The 22,190-nt window shown below is 51.2% G+C and overlaps 1 protein-coding gene across 3 annotated transcripts in view; it reads left to right on the forward strand.

The window, feature by feature from the left end:
- Positions 1-22,190, forward strand: part of SFXN5 (sideroflexin 5) — a 124,831-nt gene that overhangs the window by 91,010 nt on the left and 11,631 nt on the right. For all 3 annotated transcript variants that reach the window (XM_084855218.1, XM_084855215.1, XM_084855217.1), the window contains one exon: positions 6,699-6,816. In XM_084855218.1, the coding sequence (XP_084711344.1) occupies positions 6,699-6,816 (118 nt within the window). The remainder of the gene's footprint in view (positions 1-6,698; positions 6,817-22,190) is intronic.

The following is a 22,190-nucleotide window of genomic DNA, read 5'->3' on the forward strand; positions in this document are numbered from 1 at the left end:
TGGGCACGTAAAGCCCTCATGGCTGAGCTGCCTGTGTGACGAGGAAATTCTGACCTGTGCCTAGGGCTGCGCCATGCAAACGCAGCATGTTCCTTTTGCCTGATTCCATGACAGGCAGCACAAAAGGCTACGTGGGTTAAATGTTTGAGGAAAGTCTAAATAAATGATAATTACACAATCCTTTCATCTTAAATGTGTTTTAATTACATTTCCTTAATTAGCTGACTGACAGAAATTTGGAACAAGCAAAGAGCTAGTAGACAACCTCTAAAGCAAGGAGTGAGATAGCTGAGAAGCCACGCCTAATTTGGAAGTGCCCCCCCTCTGTTCCAGACGTGGTTATACAGTTGTGAGAGAAGCACCCTCTGATGGTGCCCAGAGACACTCTTCACATGTGGAAGGGCTGAGCATTCCAAACACTTCCTAGGACTGAGGTCAGAGGAAGCCCCGCAAAGAGCTCCACGGAAGCTTTGGAGCCTCTGAAACAGGAGTGGCAGCAGGAGCTGTGCTACAGTTCTGTCCTGGGACTCTGCTGTTGTGGGCATCTTCCTCCAAGGATTTAAAATCCTGCCATGATGGGAGCCCCTCACTTCTCCCCAGATCCTGATGATACCAGTTTGTTCTATGGCAAGTAGTGGATCATTTCTCCACTTAGATCCAGGCCCTTGTTCTTTCAGCCCCCCTTTGCCTCTCTCCATCTGCACGCTTTCACTCCCTCCACTGCTTTGTTCATCCCCCTTACGTTTTTTCCAGCTTTCTTGGCATTCCTCCTCTTTTCTCACGTTGTGCATTTCAGCTCCTGGAGGCTTTCTTCTTTCCTGTCCAGGAAGCCCCGCGTTGCTTCCCGCGTTGGGCTTCTCTCCTCAGGGCTCAGAGCTCTCCTGCTGTGCGGACACTCTGGGGAATCATCCAGCCCAGCGAAGTGGCATCTATTTTGAGCTGCCTACTTGGTGCAGGGAAACATTCACAGATGCCTGGTGGCACTGTCTCTGAGCCAGCCTGCAGCTTGGCTGGGGTCCCCAGCAAAAGAGGATGGGTTGTGCTGGGATCCTGCTTGCCACCTGAAGCTACGAGCTGCTGCCTCAGTCCAGTACCATCCAAGATAAGGCTGCAAGTCTCAGGGGCTTTTATGGATTGTAGGACAGATCTCTTCACTTGCTTAGAGAAGGGTGGGAAAGCATGCTCTGTGGGCTGCAGGTGATCAAGACACTTTTGTGCAGTCCCCAGACTTCTGTTCACATAGTGCAGGAGCCTCATTTTTTACTTTGAAAAAGAGAAAAGGGAGAGAGCTGGCCCTGATGGTTGAAGAAGCGTGATGGCAAAGATACTTAAGGAGCACAACTACAGTGCCAATAAAAAGGAAACCAGTTGGTTTAAGTTTTTGAGGCAGACTCAAGATGCGTACATCTGAGGGTTCCAGATTTAGAATGCATGAAAAATGCCATTATGCTAACATGAATTTCCATGGTTTCCCAAGGAATCCTGTGTGGCTTTGGGGGTGTGCCCCAGTCTTTCCCTGTCAGTGTGCAGTTTAGATCGCTGTGCTGTTTCTGTGTTTGGTGTTGTACTGAGTGTACTGAGTCATATGCTAAAGGCATATTCCGCAGTGGCTAGTTCTGGGCAAAGAGGGCTTCGCAAGTTCTGGGGGGGAAGGCACATGGCCCTTGCAGTGGGTATCCCAGGAGAAGTTCCTTGCCACACACAAGAGGTTTGCCCAGTGTTCTGTTCCTCTCCATCCCTTCCATTGTTCCCACTGACTTGGGTTAGAGGCATTGGTGGCAGTTCTGTTTAATATAAACATGACACTTTCCCACCCTGCCCCGAATCTGTCAGTTTAGGAGCCTTTGGTTAACTCCTGTCATATTTAGTTTAGCATCTCAAACCTTCTTGAGGCAAATGCCGTTCTGGAGCACAAAACCCGATAACTCTTTTGGAGTTCCGAGAGCAACTTCCATATGGAAGACTTTGCAGAACCTCCTGAAAATGCCGGCAGCAGCTGCCACATTATGCAAAATTTGAACCACTAATCAACAATGTGCTGAAAGTTGCATGAAGGTGTATTTACAAGATCTGTGACACACGGTGTCTGCCGAGCAGATGTACTGTCTACATAACTTTTTGTATGCATGTCTTTTTAGAGAGAGTGGAGTCTAGGAGGCCTTCCTATTTTAGGTGCACTTGCCACGTAGCAGCAGTTTTATATCTTGCCAGACCTGAGCCAGAGCCACCCACCCAGTGCTGATATGGGGGGCTTTTTTTCTGTCCACAGTCTGCCAGAAGCATATGCAGGTCTTAGTGGGAATATGCCACCTGGGTGCTCTTGCAAAGAAATAAATGCAGAGCTGTCTATCTTAGCAGTGAGCCACAGGCACCAGTGAAGATCTCCTGGGGGGCCAAACAGTTGAAATGAGGAAGATGCTGAAGATGAAAGGAGCCAGACTCCCACCCCCCAGGATGCTCAACTGGAGAGAAAAGGGGAGACACATAGGCGATGCTAGTGAGGAAACTCATGCTGGTCCAGCCCAGTGCCCTGGTTGCATTGCATTGCATTTCAGTTTTCGCCTGGAATTCCAGACGATCCCGAGGAGATGAATTCATCTCCTACCCATGGACAGGCTGCACAGTAAAGCAAAACTTAATTATTCATGATTTAATTTATATCCCCCTTTTCCATCCAAAAAATGGTGCTCAAGACGGATAATAATAAAATCCAGATTTCCTCTTTGTTGCAGTCTGGGAGCTCTCAGATTGCAACTATTTTATCAATACACTTTTATACTGTGCCTTTTGCTTCAAGGAACCCCAAGGCAGCTTACAGCAAAGTACTAAAACTTATACATTAAAAATGATAATTACAATGAGTAAGACTGACAGACTAAAAGCTAAGGCCAGCTTATGTAGAGCCAAAGGTCTGCTGCAGGAAATATGACTTTTGCTGCTCTCTGGGAGGCAAGGAGAGGGAGCCAAGCAGGCTTCACCAGTGGAAGGCATTCCAGTTTCGTAGTTCAGGTGCCATGACCAAAACGGCCCCATCCCCAGTGCTCACCTCCTGTCTTTCTGCCATCAGGGGAACCCAGAGCAGGACTTCAGGTGTTGCTCTTCCCAGTACATGGGTAGGTTCCCTGGGCTGGAGGTGGCCCTTCACACATCCTGGTCGCAGACCATTTGGGGATTTTACAGTCAACACCAGCGCATTGAATTGGGCCTGGCAATGAATAGGCAGCCCACGCAGACGGAATACTGCTGGAGTTGCTTGCTCTGTACTCTGCAGATCCATTAGGAATCTGGCTGCTGCTGTTGTGGAATCTGATCTTGAAAGTTTCACAAAGAGGTGAGCCCTCCACATGACGTTTTGTATTCTGTTACTGCTGGGGCGGGGGCTTTCAGACAGAGGGGTCCTAGTGCAACGAATTAAAAGACATTGTGCAGCCATTCCGTCTTTTCTTCTTGTGGATTTTCTGCGTTAAGAAAAAAGATGGAAGAAGCAGTGGGAAAACACAGGAGGGTTATGAGTAGAGGACGACCACATGAATTAGGCAGGACAGTGGCATGATAAAAGCCTTGTCTGAAAGCCCCTTTGCACTGCAGCTTGTGCCTTCTTGAAAGAGGATAAGCTGAAGAGAGTATTTGGAACTGCAGCTGCCCTGGGGCCAGTTTCAGGCCCCTCCCCGAAGGAGAACCCTGGCGTTATAGAATATTAATAGTCGGATGGGTTCTTGGAGGTCATCTACCCCAATCCCCTGCTCAGTGAAGGATCTTGCAATGACACCCTTCAAGGCCCTGCTCAGATTCCTCCATCAAAGGAGAGTCCCCCACTTCCCAAGCCCGTCTTTTCCCAGCCAAACATGCTTTCCATTACGAAGCATCTCCTAATGTGTAGCCCGAATCTGCTTCCTTGCCATTTCCACCTATTAGTCCTGCCATCTGGGGCAAGACAGTATATATTCTGAGTGCCAGTTTTGTTTCTTATCTAACTCTTACTCATTTAGGGGGGGTGCTTTATATTAAGGCCTGGACTAGGGACTCAAATGCCATTACAGGTGCTAACTTCTAGTAACTCCTGATGTGTTTTTTAATCATTCCTGGTTTTAACAAAGGTGATATGGGCAGTTAGTAGCCCAAGTCTGACTTTCAGTCCTCTAGGCACCCCATTGAGATGCTGGGCAAATGCTGGAGATAAGGTGGCCACCTGGGCTTTCTGCTCAGCTGCTTCTGAGATGCTCCCAAATCTGGGCAGTGTCACAGCAGGAGCTGCTCCTGGTTCATGTGTTGTTTTTGTTGCCGTTGCTGTTCCCTGTGGTTTGATGCCGGCGGCTCTGCTTTCACTGAATGGTGGGATCCTGACCTGTGGTCCATGTTCAGGCTGCCCGGCTTTTCTTGAGTGCAAAACAATGAAGTCTGTTCACAAAAGAACACATTTTAGCTCCACCTAACAGAGACAACAAGGGAAGGGAGGCCGGTCCCTGGAGGGTGAGGCACTGCACCCCTTCCCTTTGCTTGCTGTTTAACGCGGCTGCAGCAGTTTCTGGCTTGCTGTGATTTGGAGAGCAAAGATCTGAAGACAGGGAGCGGGCGGCCCTCCCGGCTAATTGTGAGTCTTTAGGCTGAACTTTGCAAATGGTAGGATCTGAGTCCCAATTAAGACATTACACTTCATGTGTTAATTAAGGCTTTTTCTTTAAATCAGGCCATAACTCCTCTTAATTAGGAGGCTATAGCCATTGTAATTTGAACTGGTCTGAGTTTAAAACACCCATGGCGGAAGTCGCACCTGGGAGCTGCACCAGCGAACACTCTAAATTGGTTTCGTTCCCTTGTGGTGATTATGAGGAGCCCAGCAGGGCCATCATTAAAAGGGTGCAGCCTCCAAAGGGGAGCAGAAGGGGGGGCTGTGGAAGGAGCGCCGCTGTGGCTCCTAAGGAGCCCCTATGGGCATGTTTCTCAGCACCAACTCTGATGGCTCAAGATCTCCCGTTGCAAAGGCCCAGAACTACAGCTGGTGGTACTTGGAGGCTTGCTGTGTTTTATACAATCATAGAATAGTAGGGATGCCACTGTCTTCGCTGACTTAACCGTGGAGGCGCAAGGAGGGGATGGGGGGAATTACAAGTTAGGTATAATTACAAGTTAGGTTCAGCAGAGTCTAGCTGTGCAACGGGAAGGGATGGGTGGGCACAGGGCATGTCCTCTTTCCCCATCTGCTTGCTCCAGCTCGCTCTGCACCCATTCACACAGCCACATTTTATTCATTCATCCCCTTCTTTTCAGAGAACAGTTTTTCAAAGCATTGCTAAAGCGAGGATCTGAGGCTGGGCTTGACTTGTGGTGAAGTGGCTGGTTGATGATGGACTAAGCTGAGATGTGGCTGGGCAGAGACATCATCGTGGGATCACTTTAGCAGTGGCCACCCTCTGCCTGCCCAGCCCCACATGGCCCTGCGTGCTCCTCATGCCCACCTGGTTACATTATGCACCTCTCAGTGCCACAAGAGCTCGAATGAGGGATTGCAGGAAGCTAGGGACATAAGAAGAGCCCTGAAGCTGGGTTAGAGCACAGGCCTCCCTAGTCCACCATTCTGTTTCCACAGTGGCCAACCAGATGCCTCAATGGGAAGGCCACAAGCAGGACAGGAGGGCAAGAAAAGCAACTGGTGTACTGAGGCACCCTGCCTCTGACACTGGAGGTAGCACAGAGCCATCAGGACTAGTAGCCATTGGTAGCATTCTCCTCCAGGAATTTGTCCAGCCCCCTTTTGAAGCCATCCCAATTGGTGGCCGTCACCACATCCTTGTTAGCGAATCCCATAGTTTAACTCTGCACTGTGTGAAGAAGCCCGTCCTTTAGTCTGTCCTGAATCTTCCACCAGTCAGCTTCGTCGGGGGACCCCATTGGGTTCTCGTATGATGAAAGAGGGAAGACAGCCTCTTCCTATGCACAGGATGGGCAGAGTCCTGGGAGAACTGGCCCATGCAGGCCGTGTGTTTGTTTGTATATACAAGTGTTGGTAACATAAGCATGAAGCACCAGGCTCTGCCCCAAGGCATTTACACTCTTACAACCAGTCGAGGCGAAGGTGACGGTTGGGCAGAGGGAGAGAATGGGAGGGACAAAGGTTGCAGCAGCTGGATGTGAGCAAATGCAGTTGCACAAGTCGGCTTTGTTTGACGCTCCCTCTCAAGGGCCAGCGCGGGGGGAGGCAGATTCACCTGGTGTTCTGGGCATAAGGGACGGCAAGGGAGAAAGAGCAGCGGAGTCATTGGAGGGAGGGAGCAGGAGAGGTTCAGCTGGGTGAGGGGTGGCAGGAGTCAAGGCAGGAAGCTTGGAGACCCCAAGCTGGCTTAGAGGCTGGCGAGCAAAGGGTCATCCCAGAAAGGGGGCCCATCTACAGGTCTTCCAAGCACGGAGCCCACCCCTTCTCCCTGCACCTCGCATCCTGCTGGTTTCTTGTTACCTGCCCTGAGTGAGCTACAGCTCATCTTTCTTACCATGGCCCTGCTTACATTTCTGTCCTTCTTTCCTCCGTTGTAGATTTCCACTTCTGCTGGCTGAGTGTGGGACTTCTATACAAGGCCAGCTTCCCTTTGCAGCGACAATGGTCCCATTTCACATGCTGGCACTGCCGAGTCACTGGTGGTTAATGGGGCGGGGGTCTCGCTGCTGTGCATTTTGGTCTAGCTGAACAGTCCTCCTCCTTGCAGAACAGCCCTCCTGCGATCCCGGCCTCGGATGATTCTCCCTGTGCAGAGCCTCGTGTGCCTTGCTGCCTTTGGCCTGGCCCTTCCCTTGGCCATCAGCCTGTTCCCGCAAATGTCTGAGGTCAGTGACACGACATCCTCCTCTCCCCACCCCTCCTGTTTAATCCTGATTCATTTGTGATAGGCTGAATGGCATGGTACAGACAAAGGAGGTTTGGTCATCTGATCTGTGCAGTGCAGTGGGTGCAAGAGACATATGTGGGCTCAAATCTTTTTGCTCTAATATAAGGATTGTGGGGCGGGGGGTGAAGACCTGTGGTGCAGAAGAGGCACCCTGCATGTGCCCAATGGTACTCTTACCTTATTATTATTTTGTGTGCCCGAGTGTCTGAGCTCTGGATCCACAGCTAGGGAACATCAGGCATGTGCAGAGTATGACAGGCTCACTACTGCCACTGTTCCATTGCCTCTCTTGAGATAAAGTGGGTTTCTCGCTCGAGTGAAGCAAGTAGCTACCGCAATCATGCAAGGGCTGCTGGGCCGAATCACTGCTGGCTCAGTGGTCAGCTGCAATGGCTGGATCCTCGTCCTGCACCAGAGCAGAGAAGCTTCCCCTCTGGTCGTGGCCGGGGTCGTTTGCCTCTCTGCCAGAACACCAGCCTCCAGGGCTTGGATTGAGAGCCAGCAGGGCTGCCCCTTGATTTAAGGAGTCAACCAGTCATCCCAGTTTTGACCAGCTATGTAATTGATAAAATCTGCATAAATTTGTCTGTTAAGTTCATAGGAATACAGCAAAAGTTTGGATGGGGAAACCATGCTTCCTTTGGTTGTAGATGATCAAGGCAAACAATGTCCTAGCAGGGAGGAGAGAGAAGGGGTGGGGGGCCTCCACTTCTGTGATGGGGGCTGCCACTGGGAACTTTGAGGAAAAGCCATGATTGGGGGCAGGGTTGGGATCCCCTGGCCAGGTTTAGTTAGGAGCACCATTTTAGTTGATCTAAAGGGTTTAAGGGGTTACTGAAACAATGTGTGAACGCTCACTTTGAACACTCAAGAAGTACTTCATAAGTGACACGAAGGGTTACTTACTATTGTCTTTGCTTGTCAAATGAGGTGTTCTTTGCAGACTAAATGTGGAGGGAGGACATAGCAGACGCCGTGTCCTTGCAGAAACACGTGGTAGGACTGGAATCCCTTCCTTGCCCTCTCCCTCAGAGTGGCAGGGCTGCATGGCAGCCTGCCAGGGGACCCAGGGAGCGGTGTGCAGGCGCAAGCCCTTGGCCAGCGGAGGCTGGGGCTTGGACATGCTGAAGGGAGGCAAGGGCCTGGCCCCCTGGAGCCCAAAGGGGTGGATGCACGGGAAGCGGGGTGCGCCGCAGGGGACAGGCAGATGGACGGGACGTCGCCTTGGTCTCCTTGCCCTCCCCAGAGGCGCTTCTCCTGGCACGTCTGCTGTGGTCCCTGGGGCGCCGGGGAAGCCCTTCTTATTCTCCCAGGCATTTCAAGAACTGCTTTTAGTGCACTTAGATCTTGCCACTTCTATTCTGCTGGTGGTTTCTTAACTTTTGTTTTTGTGCTGCACTGTTTTTCTCCTTTGCTGCTCCTTGGTTTCGGTGTGTGCTGTCTCTGCCCTTTTCTGCGGCAGCCTCCCCCAACCTGGCACTCTCTGGAGGTTTTGGATCTTGACCCACCAGCCTCAGCCAGCGCAGCCAGTGGGAGCAGTGCTCCAGACCACGGTGGGCCCTGGCTGGGGAGGGCCTGCCTGTCTCTGATTTACTGATACAGAGCCCCAGTGCTCCGGTCATTGGGTGGTCTGTAGGTGTAAGAAGGATAAATAAATACAGGAGAAGGTGGTCCTTCAAGTGTAGACAAGAGGAGAACGGTCATCTTTGCTAGATGGGAATCACAGTTCCCTTCTGAAATGCAGAGAATGGCTGGTGAATGACCAGCGTGCATGGCTGAACCACCCTTTGGCAGGAAGGGTGGTGGTGGTGCAAGCTTTGCCCCTTCCTTCCTTCCTTCCTTCCTTCCTTCCTTCCTTCCTTCTCTCTCTCTCTCTCTCTCTCTCTTTCTTTCTTTCTTTGGTTTATACCCTGCCTTTCCACCAAAGAAATGGCACTCGAAGCTGGAGGGAGGGCTATTCACACCCTGGCTCATTTCCTCAGCAGCTCCCAGTTCTCTCCCTGACCTGAGAGAGCCACCAAACAGAACACCTTCCTCTGACTTTTGTATGCAGCTTTCCAGATCCACCTGCTTCCTGTCTTCCTTGCCTTGCTCATGAGGAGGCCTTCCTTCTGGCTGAAAGAAGCCAACTGCCTGCTAGCCCTGTGGGGAGGCTGGAACTTCATATGTGGCTTCTCTCCACCCCCCAGCGTTCCATTTTTTTCTGCCATGGGTCCTGCACCCATATCTGTGGATTTTAGCAAGGTGGAGGCACCCCCTGAACCCCATATCCTACAATTCCTTGTTCATGTGGCTGATCTTGTCCTCTCAGCTGGATAAGCCCAAGGGAGCAAACTCTGAATCCTTGATGGTTTGAACTGGGTTTGGGCATTCAAATTTGAATTTCAGCTTCCAACCAAAAGAGCCCTGCCATTTCAGAGACAGCACATCCAAACATGTGCAGAGTATTTTGACTGCTAGGCATGTGTAAGGTACTGAGATTTGAGGGATGGGGTGCACTAGAAAGATGGAGAGCAAATCTCTTCTTCCCGCCCCCACCCCTCCCACTCCCAATTTGGATGTGAGACAAGCCATCTCCTCGGATGGGTTTGCTCCCAGCTGAAATTCTGTTCCTTGTGCAGACTTCCTTCTGGATCTCCAGGCCAGGGGGAAAAATAGCTCTCTCTTGCCAATCTGTTTGAGCCTCCATCTTGCTGGCAGGCGCCATTAGAAAAGCAAAAGGTTAATGAGCCAATGTGCGGTGGTATTGCGGCAGCAGAGACGATGACAGTGAACCAGCAATTACTAATTAGATGCAGTTTAACAGGAGGAGCAAGTGACATCTCCTCTTCACCAACTGTCAATAATTAGCAGATCTGGTGAGGCTGAAATATGTCCACAGTTAAAAGGCTGCTTCTTAATGGAAAATGGAGAAGGGACTTGATCAAAAGAGCCGCATAGAGGTCAGTGCTGTGGCCCTCCAGGAACCCTCCATACCAGGTTGGACTGGGGGACCAGAGTCCTCTGAGGACTGCTGCCACTTTGGGACAGATGTGCTGGTGAGTCCACGTTAGAGAGGTGGGCCAGGGGGCTTGTGTGCCCAGCTTCCACTTCAGGGTGACTTCTCTTGTCACAGCATTCTGCATAACCGCGTTGGCTTCCTCCTGAGCTGCCTCTCCCCACTTACACAAGGGAGATAATGCAGACATGGCCCAAGCCCGAGGCAGAATGTGGTGGCTGCTGGGAGGCCATGGATGTGGGCCTCCATTAAGGGAACTTGGGCCTGAGCCATGGGGCACAACGCAGAGACGTTCTGCGCAACCTTGATGAAATGAATCGGAGCTGTGCAAGAGCAAGGTCGGTCTGTCTGAGTAGATGACATTTCTACCCTGCCTTTCCTTCAAGGAAGTCAGGTGGCGTACATGGTTCTCCCCCACGACCCCTTTACCTTCACAACAATCCTGTGAGGAAGACTAAGCTGAGAGACTGGGACTAGCCCAAGATCTTCCATTGAGCATCAAGGCTGAGTGGGGACTGGAACATATAATCCCCGGTCCTGAATCCCCGGCCTATAGCCAGCACACCACACTTGCTTTCTCCTGGCAGTAGTGCGCTTGTGCATCTCCAGCTCACTTCTCTGAGATGCTTGCCCAGAACTGCGACCCATGTTAATCCACATGGCTGTGGATGAGGGGTGCTGAGGGGTTCCTTACTTGGGTACCAAAACTGTCCAGCCCTGGACAACATCCAGTAACAAACATGAGCCTTGCAGCGGCCCAAACACAGCCCCGCGTCATTTTTTCTTTGCTCTTAGGCGATTTCTTTTTTCTTTTGTTTTCGTTATGAACAATTTATGAGAATTTTTTTCCCCATTTTTCAATACAATACAAGCTGTAGCACCCCCCGCCTCCCCTATCCCCATTTCCCCCTCCCCTCTTCATATCATCCTTCATTTAAAGAGTAATTGTTTCATGCATATAAGTAAAAACATTAAGCAAAAATTTAATAAATAGTTACATAGAAAGAATATATAATAAAAAAATACTTCCACGTATCTTTTCGGTAACAAGGTTATAGTATCCAGATTTGAAGCAGGGTAACCAACAGGAAGGTTACAGTGCAATCCAGTCCCTGTATTAGGGAGTTTCTCGCTGTCCTTTTGTACAAGCCCCAGGTGATTGATTGTAGGCCACTCAAGAAGTCTATATAGTCAGTAGGGATGGGGGAGAAATTTCCTAGGTTCACATTTTACTGCGAACACCTAATTTGCACTTCCCAAACCAATACGCAAACCAAAACACAGTGATATTTTGATGTTCACACTCTTCCACATTTTGCAATGCTGTACTCCAGTGCTTACTTTAGGGGCAAGTACACACAAAAATGCATATATTTATGAAAATAAATGCATTATATTAGGAGAAACTGCTTGCAAAAGAATGCATTATATTAGGGGAAATTACGTACAAACAGTATATTAGGAGATATATGTGTGGAAATGCATACACATTTTTGTGTAGACTTTTTTTAAGTTCACAAACTGAAGTGAACACGGGACAAAATGAACGGGCTGGGAAAATGAGGAACTGCGAAAGTGAAATTGACAGATTGCTTCATCCCTTGTGGCCAGGCAGAGCGTCAGTGGGGAGCCCCCTGCCCACCTGGATGGAGTCAAACTACGTGAGGGGCCAAGGGCAGAGCACCCTCGTGAGGGATATATCAGAACATCTATACGGAGCTTCTAAGGTCCTTACTGTGGTTGCATGTAGCTGATTTTATCTATTTACAATTATTTTTAGGCCACCTTTAAGGGTGAAGTTGTTTGAATCACAGTCTCATGAACCTGCAAGTTCCCAAATTCAGATTCGTATTCTAAGAGTCACTTAGCAATGTGGAGGAAGTTGATGAAGCCCCTGAAAACCCTAGGCGTGGGCCCTGGGACGTTCCAGGCATGGAGATGTTGATGGGCCCATGGCTGTTTCTCCTTTCGAATTCCCTCTCATTATTTTGCCGTCTAGTTCCAGTCATACCTCTGTGACTGCGAGGTCCAGAAAGGCGCTGCCAGCCGTCCAGTCATTGTGTTGCCACGCTGCGTTGTGCTGGAGTGCCTGGTCAGGGCCACAAGGAGCGCCTTGGGGAGGGCTCGCCGAGGGACTGCAGCTGCTGCCAGGGGTCGGGCTGCATGACCTCTCAGCCCAGCACGCAGGCCGTTCTCTCCATGTGGGTCCTGGGAGGGCCCTCAGCCTTCCTTGACCACGAAAGGCGAAGCACCCGACTGAAGGAAGGCCGCGTGGCCTGGAGAGAGGGAGTCAGCAGAAGCCTGACTTGCACGCACCTTGTTTATGGCTCTTCCCCGCCCGTCGCCTTGACCTCTTCCCATGCGTGGGTACCCCCACCCCAGCCTGTTTCCCTCAAAGCGCAGGCAGAAGGAGCAGCTGACTCCAGCAAGCGTCTTTCCCTCTCACCAGTCCAGCCCCTCTCACAGGCCCAGCTGGTGACTCCAGATTTCCTCTGGCCTTGCCCCCTGGCTTTCCTTTGGCACTCGCCCCTCCCCAACCTGGCAACTGCAAAACACCTTTACTGCAAAAGCAACCAGAGGGAGGAGAAAGTTTGCAGCAGCAGCAGCAACTCCCTTCCCATGGAGCAGGTTCCCTCTGCAATTTTGCCCTCTAATCTCCACCTAGTTCATAGAATCATAGAACAGTAGGGTTGCAAGGGGCCTACAAGGCCATCGAGTCCAACCCTCTGCTCGATGCAGGAATCCAAGGCAGAGCATCCCTGACAGATGGCTGTCCAGCCTCATCTTGAACGCCTCCAGTGTGGGAGAGCCCACCACCTCCCCAGGTCATTGGTTCCATTGTTGTATTGCTCTAACAGTCAGGAAGTTTTTCCTGATGTTCAGCCGGAATCTGGCTTCCTGTCACTTGAGCCCATGATTCCGTGTCCTGCACTCGGATGAGCGAGAAGAGATCCTGGCCTTCCTCTCTGTGACAACCTTTCCAGTACTTGAAGAGTGCTATCCTATCTCCCCTCAGTCTTCTCTTCTCAAGGCTAAACAGGCCCAGTTCTTTCAGTCTCTCCTCATAGGGCTTTGTTTCCAGTCCCCTGATCATCTTTGTTGCCCTCCTCTGAACCCTCTCCGGTTTGTCTGCATCCTTCTTAAAGTGTGGTGCCCAGAACTGGACACACCACTCCAGATGAGGCCTAACCAGTGCTGAGTAGAGGGGAACTAGTACTTCCCGGGATTTGGAAGCTATGCTTCTATTGATGCAGCCCAAAATAGCATTTGCCTTTTTTGCAGCCACATCACATTGTTGGCTCATATTCAGCTTGTGATCGACAACAATTCCAAAATCCAGGAATTGGACTTCTGCCAGTTCCTTTATTACTCTAGGATGCAGTTCATCTGGCCCTGGAGATCTGAACTCATTCACAGTAATTAGGTGTTCCTTGACCATATGCCTATCAATCTCAAGCTGCAATCCTGCCCCTTCAGCCTGTACTTCGCCTTTGCCAGGGGGGTCATAGACCCTCTTTGGGGAGAAGAATGAGCCAAAGTAGGAATTGAGCACCTCTGCTTTTTCTTTGTCATCTGTTATCTTTTTGCCATTTAACAGCTGAACAACCATTTCTTTCCTCTGCCTTTTACTATGCATGTAGCTGAAGAAAGCCTTTTTGTTGTTTTTAGCATCCCTCGCTAACCTCAGCTCGGATTCCTGACGCCATCCCTGCAATTCTGTGCTACCTGCCTTTGTTGCTTGGCCTTCTTTCCACTTCCTATATGTGTCCTTTTCTGTTTTCAGGTCATCTCTAAGCTTTTTGAGAAGGCACATTGGCTTCTTCTGTTGTCTTCCACTTTTTCTTCTTTTTGGAATTGTTTGTAATTGTGCCTTGAGAATTTCCTTTTTTAAAAGCTCCCACCCATCTTGGACTCCTTTTCCCGTTAGCGTCACTTGCCATGGGACCTTACTGATCATTGTTCTGAGTTCATTAAAATCAGCTTTCCTAAAATCCAGGGTACGCGTTTGACTACACTTGGCTTTTGCAGTGTTTCAGCTTTGGGGGGGCTGCTGGGTGGCCAGGCAGAGGCGGGCTCTGTTCAGCCCCCAAACACTCAAGCAGAGAATATGACTGCTGACGCTGGAAGACCATTTTGCAGCTCCTGGGTTGGAGGGGAGTGACCATGCTGGTCGTTGCTTTCCAACGGGAGAGGTGCTGGGGCTCAAGGCAGACCTTTCTGAGTGCCAGAGGAGACTTGGCTTTCTGCCCTCCTTCAGGAAGAACGTCTTTCTAGGCAGAAGGTCCAGCAGAGGGAGAGCCACGTGTAGAGCTTGGGCCAAGCATCAAACTGGCCAGCCTCGGAGGGACTGCATAGCGTTTGGTCCTTTGCTGGCTCTGCTGGAACCACCACACTTCTTCTAAAGTGTGCAGTGGGAGGGAGGAAGGCATGGGCCCAACGTATTTAGAGCCCCTCCGTTGCACCGTGAGATGCACCAGCCATCCTGACCCTCTCCCTAGGGACCCTCCCCTGTCCCGTGCAGCTGCCGCCTCTGGGGGCTGCCAGGGCCCAGGCCGTACCACCTTGTCTTGGCACAGCCCTGCTTCCCGTGTCTGTGCGCAGCTTCATGAGGAGCCCTGGGCCAGCCGTGTCTATGCCACAGACCAGGGGGCCGCAGGGGCTGTAGCCAGGGCCAGGCGAGGCTGCCTGCTATGAATGACTGGCCGAGAGCCCCAGCAGCACCTGTGGCACTCCATGGCAGGCAGCATTGCCAAAGGTGCCTTCCCTCTGTGCAGAGCGCCAGCTCCAGGCGTCCTGGGACAGAATGCCCAGTGTGAGTGAGGCAAGCCGTCCCCAGCCTGGAGACTCCAGAACGGCCTCTTGACTGAGATGTAGCAAAACTACTGGCTGAGGTGACACAGACATGAGGAAAAAGCCTCTGGTGCTGGAGCCTCGCCAGTCTTCAGGGGAGTATTCCTGAGAAGGCCTGATCAAGGAAAGACAAGCAAGTTCCAGGTCGCAGCCCCAGCCTCTGTTCCAAAGTGGTGCTGGTGAGGAGCACGGCCCAGTCCTGCCCCCGTGGTCCTGATGCAAGGCCCCGCCACCCCTCTTGGGGCAAGAAGCAGCAGTTAGTCTGGTTGGCTACTAGATGAAAGGCATGGGGGGCTGGCATGGGGCAGCTCGGGGGGCTTCGCCAGCAGGGTGCAGATAGGGTTGGTTTTTATGCCGCTCTCTACACCCATCTGTCCCTCACTTCAAGTATGTAAACTATCCACATTGCAAGACCCAGCTCCCCCAGGTGTGTGTGGGGTGCTGGTAGGCAAGAAAACATTCCTGACACAGCGTCATCGCTTTAGAAGAGGCTTCACCTCCGCTCATGCCTATAAGCCATTGAGAGCCCAGCAAAACGTAAACAACCGTGCAGAGGCTTGAAAGGTGCTCTTCAAAGGCACTGGGGCGGGGGGAGTGGCGCACGCAGAGGGACTGGGCTTTGTGTTTTAGGCTACTGTCCTCTGGGAATGTACAGATTTTGTAAAATCCATTCCATCTGCATTTCGTGGATTGTCAGGTGCCTTTCGTTCAGTCATCTGCTCATCAGCGGAATCGGGGTTTTTCCCCGATTTCCCAAATTTGCACCAATTCATATTTGTGCAAATATGCACTTGATGAAAATGCGCAACCCCCTCCCCCGCATGGGCATTTTCATGCTTTAGCCTATGGAAGAAATGTGAATTTTTGGCCAGTGTTTTTTTGTTTTATGTATTTTTCTATGACTAAATTTGTGCAAAATTGTAAAGAAATTGGTCAGCCAGTCCGTAGAATCTGTGTGACTCAGGACGAGCCGGTTCGCTGCGGAATCCACGGGTCAGATTCATAGAAATCCAAGCTCATTTAATTCCGTCCTGGATTCCTCCACCGCCCCTCCTGCCCTCTCGCTCTCTCATCCCAAAGCCCGTGCCTTACTTTCCTTGTTTGGGACCTGCCCCAGGCAGTTGCTCTGCCCGCTTGCGCGGGAGGCGGCTGCCCAAGCTGTTGTGCTGGGCCCCTGCAGGGAGCACTGTCCCCAGAGACAGGCCAAGGTAGCCGTGACTGGGTCGCTGCCGCTTGCTTGGGACGGGGGCTGCCGCAGGGCCTGGTGGGCTGTGCTTGGTTCCCAGCCCAGAGGAAAAGGCTTAAGCAGGCTCCACGCGCTTCCCAACAGGCGGGGCAGTCAAGCCCCACCACAGACTGCGTCTCCATCTCGTGCGGTCGTCACATCCAAGGCAGAGCGCCTCAAGGCTGCTTGCTGGCCAGCTATGGAGCAGCAGCTGGCTTGGCAAACGACGGCGGTGGGGAGCAGAAGAGGTGGGGCTGGATCTCGGCAGTCCCATCTGCCACTTCCCTCCCCTTCAGCATGTTCCTCCTGAAGACCCACATCTTCCAGAGAGCCACTCCGGCCCAGAGTTCGCTGCTCCTTCAGTGCCGCACGGGCTCCCTTTGTTTGGCCCATCGTCCGTGCCACTCCCACAGGGGCCAATCCCGGCCCTTCCCACCCCTGCCTTGCCATGAGGCCTCTGGGTCAGAACTGTCCCTTCTGCACTCTGCGTGGGACCGGCACACGCCCTGGCTACATGCACCACTTAATGCTGAAGATGCTGGGCACGCTTTTAGGCAGCCCAGGGGAGCACCCCATCTGCAAAAGGCTGGAGCTGGCTGGGAGGCCGCAAGGGCAAGCGCACCAGGGAGAGGGCACTGCCACGCCCCCCCATGCCCTCTTGGCCCAGCCTCTGGCCGTCTTCTTGATCAGATTGCATGGAGCCGGGAGGGAAAGAGGAAGGGCTTGAAGCCCCCGCCCCACTGCTGGTAGCACAGCTCTGCTTCAAGAGGCAAGAGCGGACGTGTAAGCCAAGCCCCATGAGCAAGCAGTGCAGTGGGGCTGGGGGAGCCAGTGCAGCTGGGAAGAAACCAGAGCCAAGCAGTCAGGGGGAGTGATGGTAGCATGTTAGTGTGGGGGTGCAAGGACAGAAGCCCACTTTCTGCCAGCTTGAGCAGCCCAGCCAGACACGTTTCCTGGGCTCCTGGGCTCTGCACCCCTGCATGAAGTCAATAGCTGCAGGCCAGGCATATTTAGTCGAGTCAATATATTCCCACCACCACCACCTGCATGCAAGCAGGGACATGCAGCCCACGAGGGCTCTGGATCCCTATGTCAGCTAGATATGTCTTGGCAGAAGCAGTGATCACCACAGGTGGAGCCCAGGGCATTGCTCTAGGCAGGCAAACACACAGAAAAGCCATCCTTTGAGCCCAGCAGCAACCCATTGCAAAAGAGGGGACTGAGGCACACTGCATCCTGCCTGCAAAGTTGTGGGAATAAGTCTGTACAGCATTACAGAAAAGCAATTTCTGAACTGCTTTTCTGCATCCCATACTGCAGAAAGGGGAACTCACAGCAAACTAACACTCAAATCACGACTGCAAGGGGTGGGGGTGGGGTGATTCACACAGCAAGACCATTGTTCTGCTCCATAACAAGAACCCATTGCACAGAAAAGGCAAACTAAGGGGAAAATGTGTGGGGGGGATTAGGGCAGGGATGGGGAACCTCCTTCAGGCCAAGGGCAGAATTCCAATTTGGGAAAGCTCCAGGAGTAATCTTCTGGCAGTGCGGGGGAGCCTAAAGGGCAATATTTTACAGTGTCAAGGACACATTTTGGAGACAGGACCCCATTTGCATGTCTACTCAAAAGTAACAGTGAGAAGCCGCATAGTATAAGATGGCAAATTATGTATGTCTGCCTAGAAGTGAGAAGGACTAGATTACTCAGGAGTAAACATGGGCAGCATTTTCTGAGAGCATCTGAAATCTACCCCCCACACACACGCAATTAAAAGTAAGAACCCAACATACCTGCTGGCTGTTGCTGTGGTTTCTCTGGTTTCTCTAGGTTGTGGCACAGAGGCAAAGTCGAATTCTTGTCTCTCTCTCAGTCTCTCTCTCTCTCGCGCGCACACACACACACACACACACACACGCGCGCGCGCTTGCGTTCTCTTTCTCTCACACACTTTTCCCTCTTGGAGAAATGAGGGCGAAACGATGGTTGGCTGTGGGCATCCGCCTCTGTGCCTGTTTCTCCCCTGTCCTCCCCAGTCCCCCAGTGCAGGGGGCGGGTTGGCCGTGTCCGCTTAAGGCGTCCGGGCCGGATGGCATTCCCCTGTGCTGCCTGGCCCTGTGCTGCAATGGGGCTGGAGGAGGGGGAGGGCGCTGCGCAGACCTCCACTTCGTGCATGTGCACATTTGTTGACTGCGCGGGTCGGCAGCGGTAGGCTGGGAGAGGCGGTGGCCTGCCCATGGGCAGAAGTGCTCTCGATCCACCGGACCTCCAGGCTGGCAATGGGGATGCAGCGTGTTTGAGGTAGGGCTGCGCTCCCCTTGCAGAACCCGCTTGGGAGCACCCCTGGACCTAGCTTTGCTGCTTGATGTCCAGGTGGCGGCAACTGTGGCCCGAAGAGCTTCTGCTCCGCTGCGGCTGGTGCACCAGCAGCACCTGTTTTTGGCGAGCACGGATCTGGCTACAATCACAGGTTTATTCATGAAGAGGGTTTATATCCTGCCCTTTTATTGCCATGGCAATACTCAGGGCAGTTCACAAATTTAAAAATAAACAGCAACATGCATGCCATAGTTACATCAAGGCTGGGTTACCATAATGTGCTGTACATGGGGCTGCCTTTGAAAAGTGCCCAGAAACTTCCACTGGTGCAGAATGTGGCCTCAAGGCCTTTGGTGGGAGCCAGTTATTTGGGGCATCTGACTCTGCTATTGTATCATCTTCAATGGCTTCAATTTGTTTCTGGGACGAATTCAATGTGCTGGTGGTGTTACCTTTATTGCATGCACTTCTCTGCAAAATCCCATGTATGCTGATCTGCAACATTAATACAAACCAATAATTTACACTACATTTTACAGAAGTGGCAAGAGGTGTTGCTGGGCCTTTTGAGATGGACCCCTCGGTGTCTATTCCTACCTGGACTGAATCCACGTTGGGAGTGGAGTACTTGCTCCCGTGGGGTCAGCTCCCTGGTTTGAGAGGGGTTGCGCTTGTGAAGTATAGCGGCAGCCCGCAGAGCCACAGGGCTGTTCCTGGCACGCAGGAGAACTTGCTGGACTCTTGCATGGCAGAGCTACCCCAGCTTCCTTCGTTCCCCTCCCCATTCATTCTTCTCTAGAGTGTGGCAGGCGGCTTGCCCTGCCAGTGGGATTTCTGTGGTGGCGCTTGTTTCCACAGAAAGAGAGGGGCTGCTGATGTTGCAAATTGCAAGAGAAGAAAGTCGCTCGTCTTCCCCCTTCTCCCCCCCCAACACATTTGGAGATAACCGCACCTTCTCAAAACACTTATTCATTTGTCTTCAATGGAAGCTTCAGTTATGCTGCTTAGTGAGTGTATAATGAATCCCATTAAAATGGCATCCCTGCACAACTTGGAGAGAAGACATGGCCATATCCAGAATTCTGGGACCTGCTTGACCCCATAGAAAGAGGCTGCACACTGGCTTCCAGCCTCTGCCCCTTTAGCTTTTTTATTGTGCTTTAAAAGAAAATCGAGGCGGGGTGGGGGAGTGTGCTGGAGTTTCATTCGTATTATTCACCTTGCCATTAAGGTAATGTTCCTTTTGGGCAGAGTATACAATTTTAATGTATATTTTTCTTGTTTTTGATATTGTTTGCTGCTTTCTTTAAGAACTCATTTGAGCTGAAAATGAATTGTAAACCTGTAAGCAAGTAAAAACAGTTAAAAAGAAACAGCTCAACTGCAAGGATGGCAGTTGCACTGAAGTGGAAAGCCCCTCATAACACAGACTGGCACCAGCCCGGCACCGGCTCCCTCATCCCGCAGTGCAGATGGCCTTAGGTGTGTGTGCGTTAGTGTACTCCCAGCACATTCCAGTTTGAGGGCTTCTGATCTCCACATGGACGATACAAGCTGGATGCTTGTCAAAATCAGCACCAGCCAGTGGTAAATATGCAGTGCAGACACAGCTTTGGGGGCAAGTTCAAATAGCAGCTTCCTGTATTCCCCTGGGCACCCTTCCCCCATGCTGACAGTGGGGAGGGGGCTGTGCAGGATGCGCAGCACACACCTCTCTTTTGGTGGCCCCTGTGAACTGAACGGTCAGGGCAGAGTCTCTGTATGTGGGGTGAGTCCCAGGTAGGTGGAAGAGGTGCAGGCCATGCCCAGCAGTTCATCCAGTCCCCAGAATCAGTGCCTTCTGGACATGCCTTTGGGCTCATCCTAGAAGGCTTCTAAGCAAACTGCTGCTCTTTGAGAAAGTGCCGTGGCTCGGCATTGCTTTGGAATGGATGCTGAACAGCGCTTGCAGGCAGCGCTGGGCCAAGAGGGCCTGCTGCCTGTTTGCTGCCCTGCTTTCCTCTGGAGAACAAGGCACAGCGTGCTGAGCAGAGCACATCACCTGTGGCCAGCTGCCTACCCCACCTGACCTTATCCCTCACTTTGGGGCTGCTGGTTTGCTGGTTTATTGTTCTTCCTGGTTGTAAAATACCATTTTATTGTATTGTTTCTCTTATTAAGTATGCCACCTTAGGGGATCTCCACCCTTAAAGGGGACCTAAAAATAATTTTAAATAGCATTTAAAAATTAAATTTCAGGAGGCCTTGGCTTTCCAAAGGTTATGGAGAAAAAGCCTCAAACTGCAGGTGGGCTTCTCTGTTCCTTGTCTTGATTGGGGCAAGACCTCTAATCCCAAAGAGCCATGTTAAGGATTGCATTTCCAGTTCCTTCATCAGCAGAACTGGAAAATGGGAATATCTGCAAAGAGGGGAGGCAGAAGGAAGAGCAGAAGATGCTTCCCAGAAACTGAAACCACGGTTGGTGAAGAGAGGCTAGTTTGCTGGAATTCTAGCTATTTCACATGTCCCAGAGCTTTCTTGGAAATGGATTTTGCTGCATTTGTCTTCTGCTGTTTGCTTCACTAGGTTTTGATAACAGTGCTCTGGTAAATTACTAGATTATCATTAGAGAGGCCTCTGGACATTACGGTGCAGTACTTGGTCTGTGCTTGCAGTGTGCAAACTCATGGATCAGTATTACATCATAGTTGGCTTTCTGTCGGTAGTTGACCATACCATGGCAAACCACTCCTGGTGTAAGATGTATAATGTGTGCTGTGACCATCTTTCTCAGACAAGCATGGTAGTACCTGAAAAGTTTCCTGCCCTAGCAGGTCTGGATCAAAATTTGGCAAGGCATCAGTAGGCTTCTATAATGCAAGGAAATGGGCTTATTTTGTGTGTGTGATTTTGCATAATTTATCTTGCTTCTGAAATTCTAATTTTTGAAGCATCTTGATCTTTTGAGCAAGGAACAGGAGGATAGAAAGCAAGGACGATAAGCAATATTGTGATGAGCTGGCCAGACGCCTTGTAAAAACCCAAGAATATGCTGTGGCAGACTGAGGCACATCTAGTTCCATATTTTGTCTCCTGACAATGACTTGGGGAGGTTTACAAGTTGTGGGGGGAGTGTGTGTGTGAGGGGCAGCCCTCCCTCCCTCTGAGTTTTCATTTTGAAGAACAGCTTAGTCTTTAGCTCTCTGACTCTGACATACAGGGACAAGAGGAAAAAAGTTCAATTATCTACCCAGTTGCTCAGCAAAAAGGAAACTTACTTCTGATGCCCAGTAGCGCCAAGTCACTGAGACGGCTGGTGAGTGCTCGAGCACTTAATTTAAAAAAGAAGTTATTCTTAGGTTTCACATTGATCTACAGTGCTCTTCTCTCTCTCTCTCTCTCTCTCTCACACACACACACACACACACACACCACACCCAGACATTCGGCCAGCAAATCATTTCTGGCTGTGGACTTGTTCACAGGAGCGCACCAGGGTTTATCCCCAGCATCTGATGGATGGAAGTCCTGCATTTGTGAACATGGAAGTTTGCACTTCTGGCTGTCATGACTAGTAGCCCCTGGTACACCAGGTCTCCAAGGTTCCGTCTTTTAAGAAAACAAAACTTCTGACACAAGCTGCCATCAGAGTGAAATCCATGGGCTGAGTGCACAAGGCAGAAATTATTCCTTCCAATTGTCTTCAGCTATCTGCTGCCTATTATCAGTGTTGGTGTTCTGAGAGACAGTCATTGCCCGAAAGGCTCTAATGTGTGGTCGAGCCCAGAGTTTCTCTTGTCATGAATCTGGAACCCTTCACCAGAGCAGGCCCAAGAGAGGCCTTTGCTGAAAAACCCTCCCGTGGAGGAGATTCTGTGCTTCCTCAAGGTAGCTCATTCTGTTGCCAAATCATTCATCCACATTTAAACGCAACCTCCC

The sequence above is a fragment of the Heloderma suspectum genome, chromosome 5 (assembly GCF_057233095.1).
Source record: "Heloderma suspectum isolate Gila_16-S chromosome 5, 16-S_ref, whole genome shotgun sequence".
Lineage (NCBI taxonomy): Eukaryota > Metazoa > Chordata > Lepidosauria > Squamata > Helodermatidae > Heloderma > Heloderma suspectum.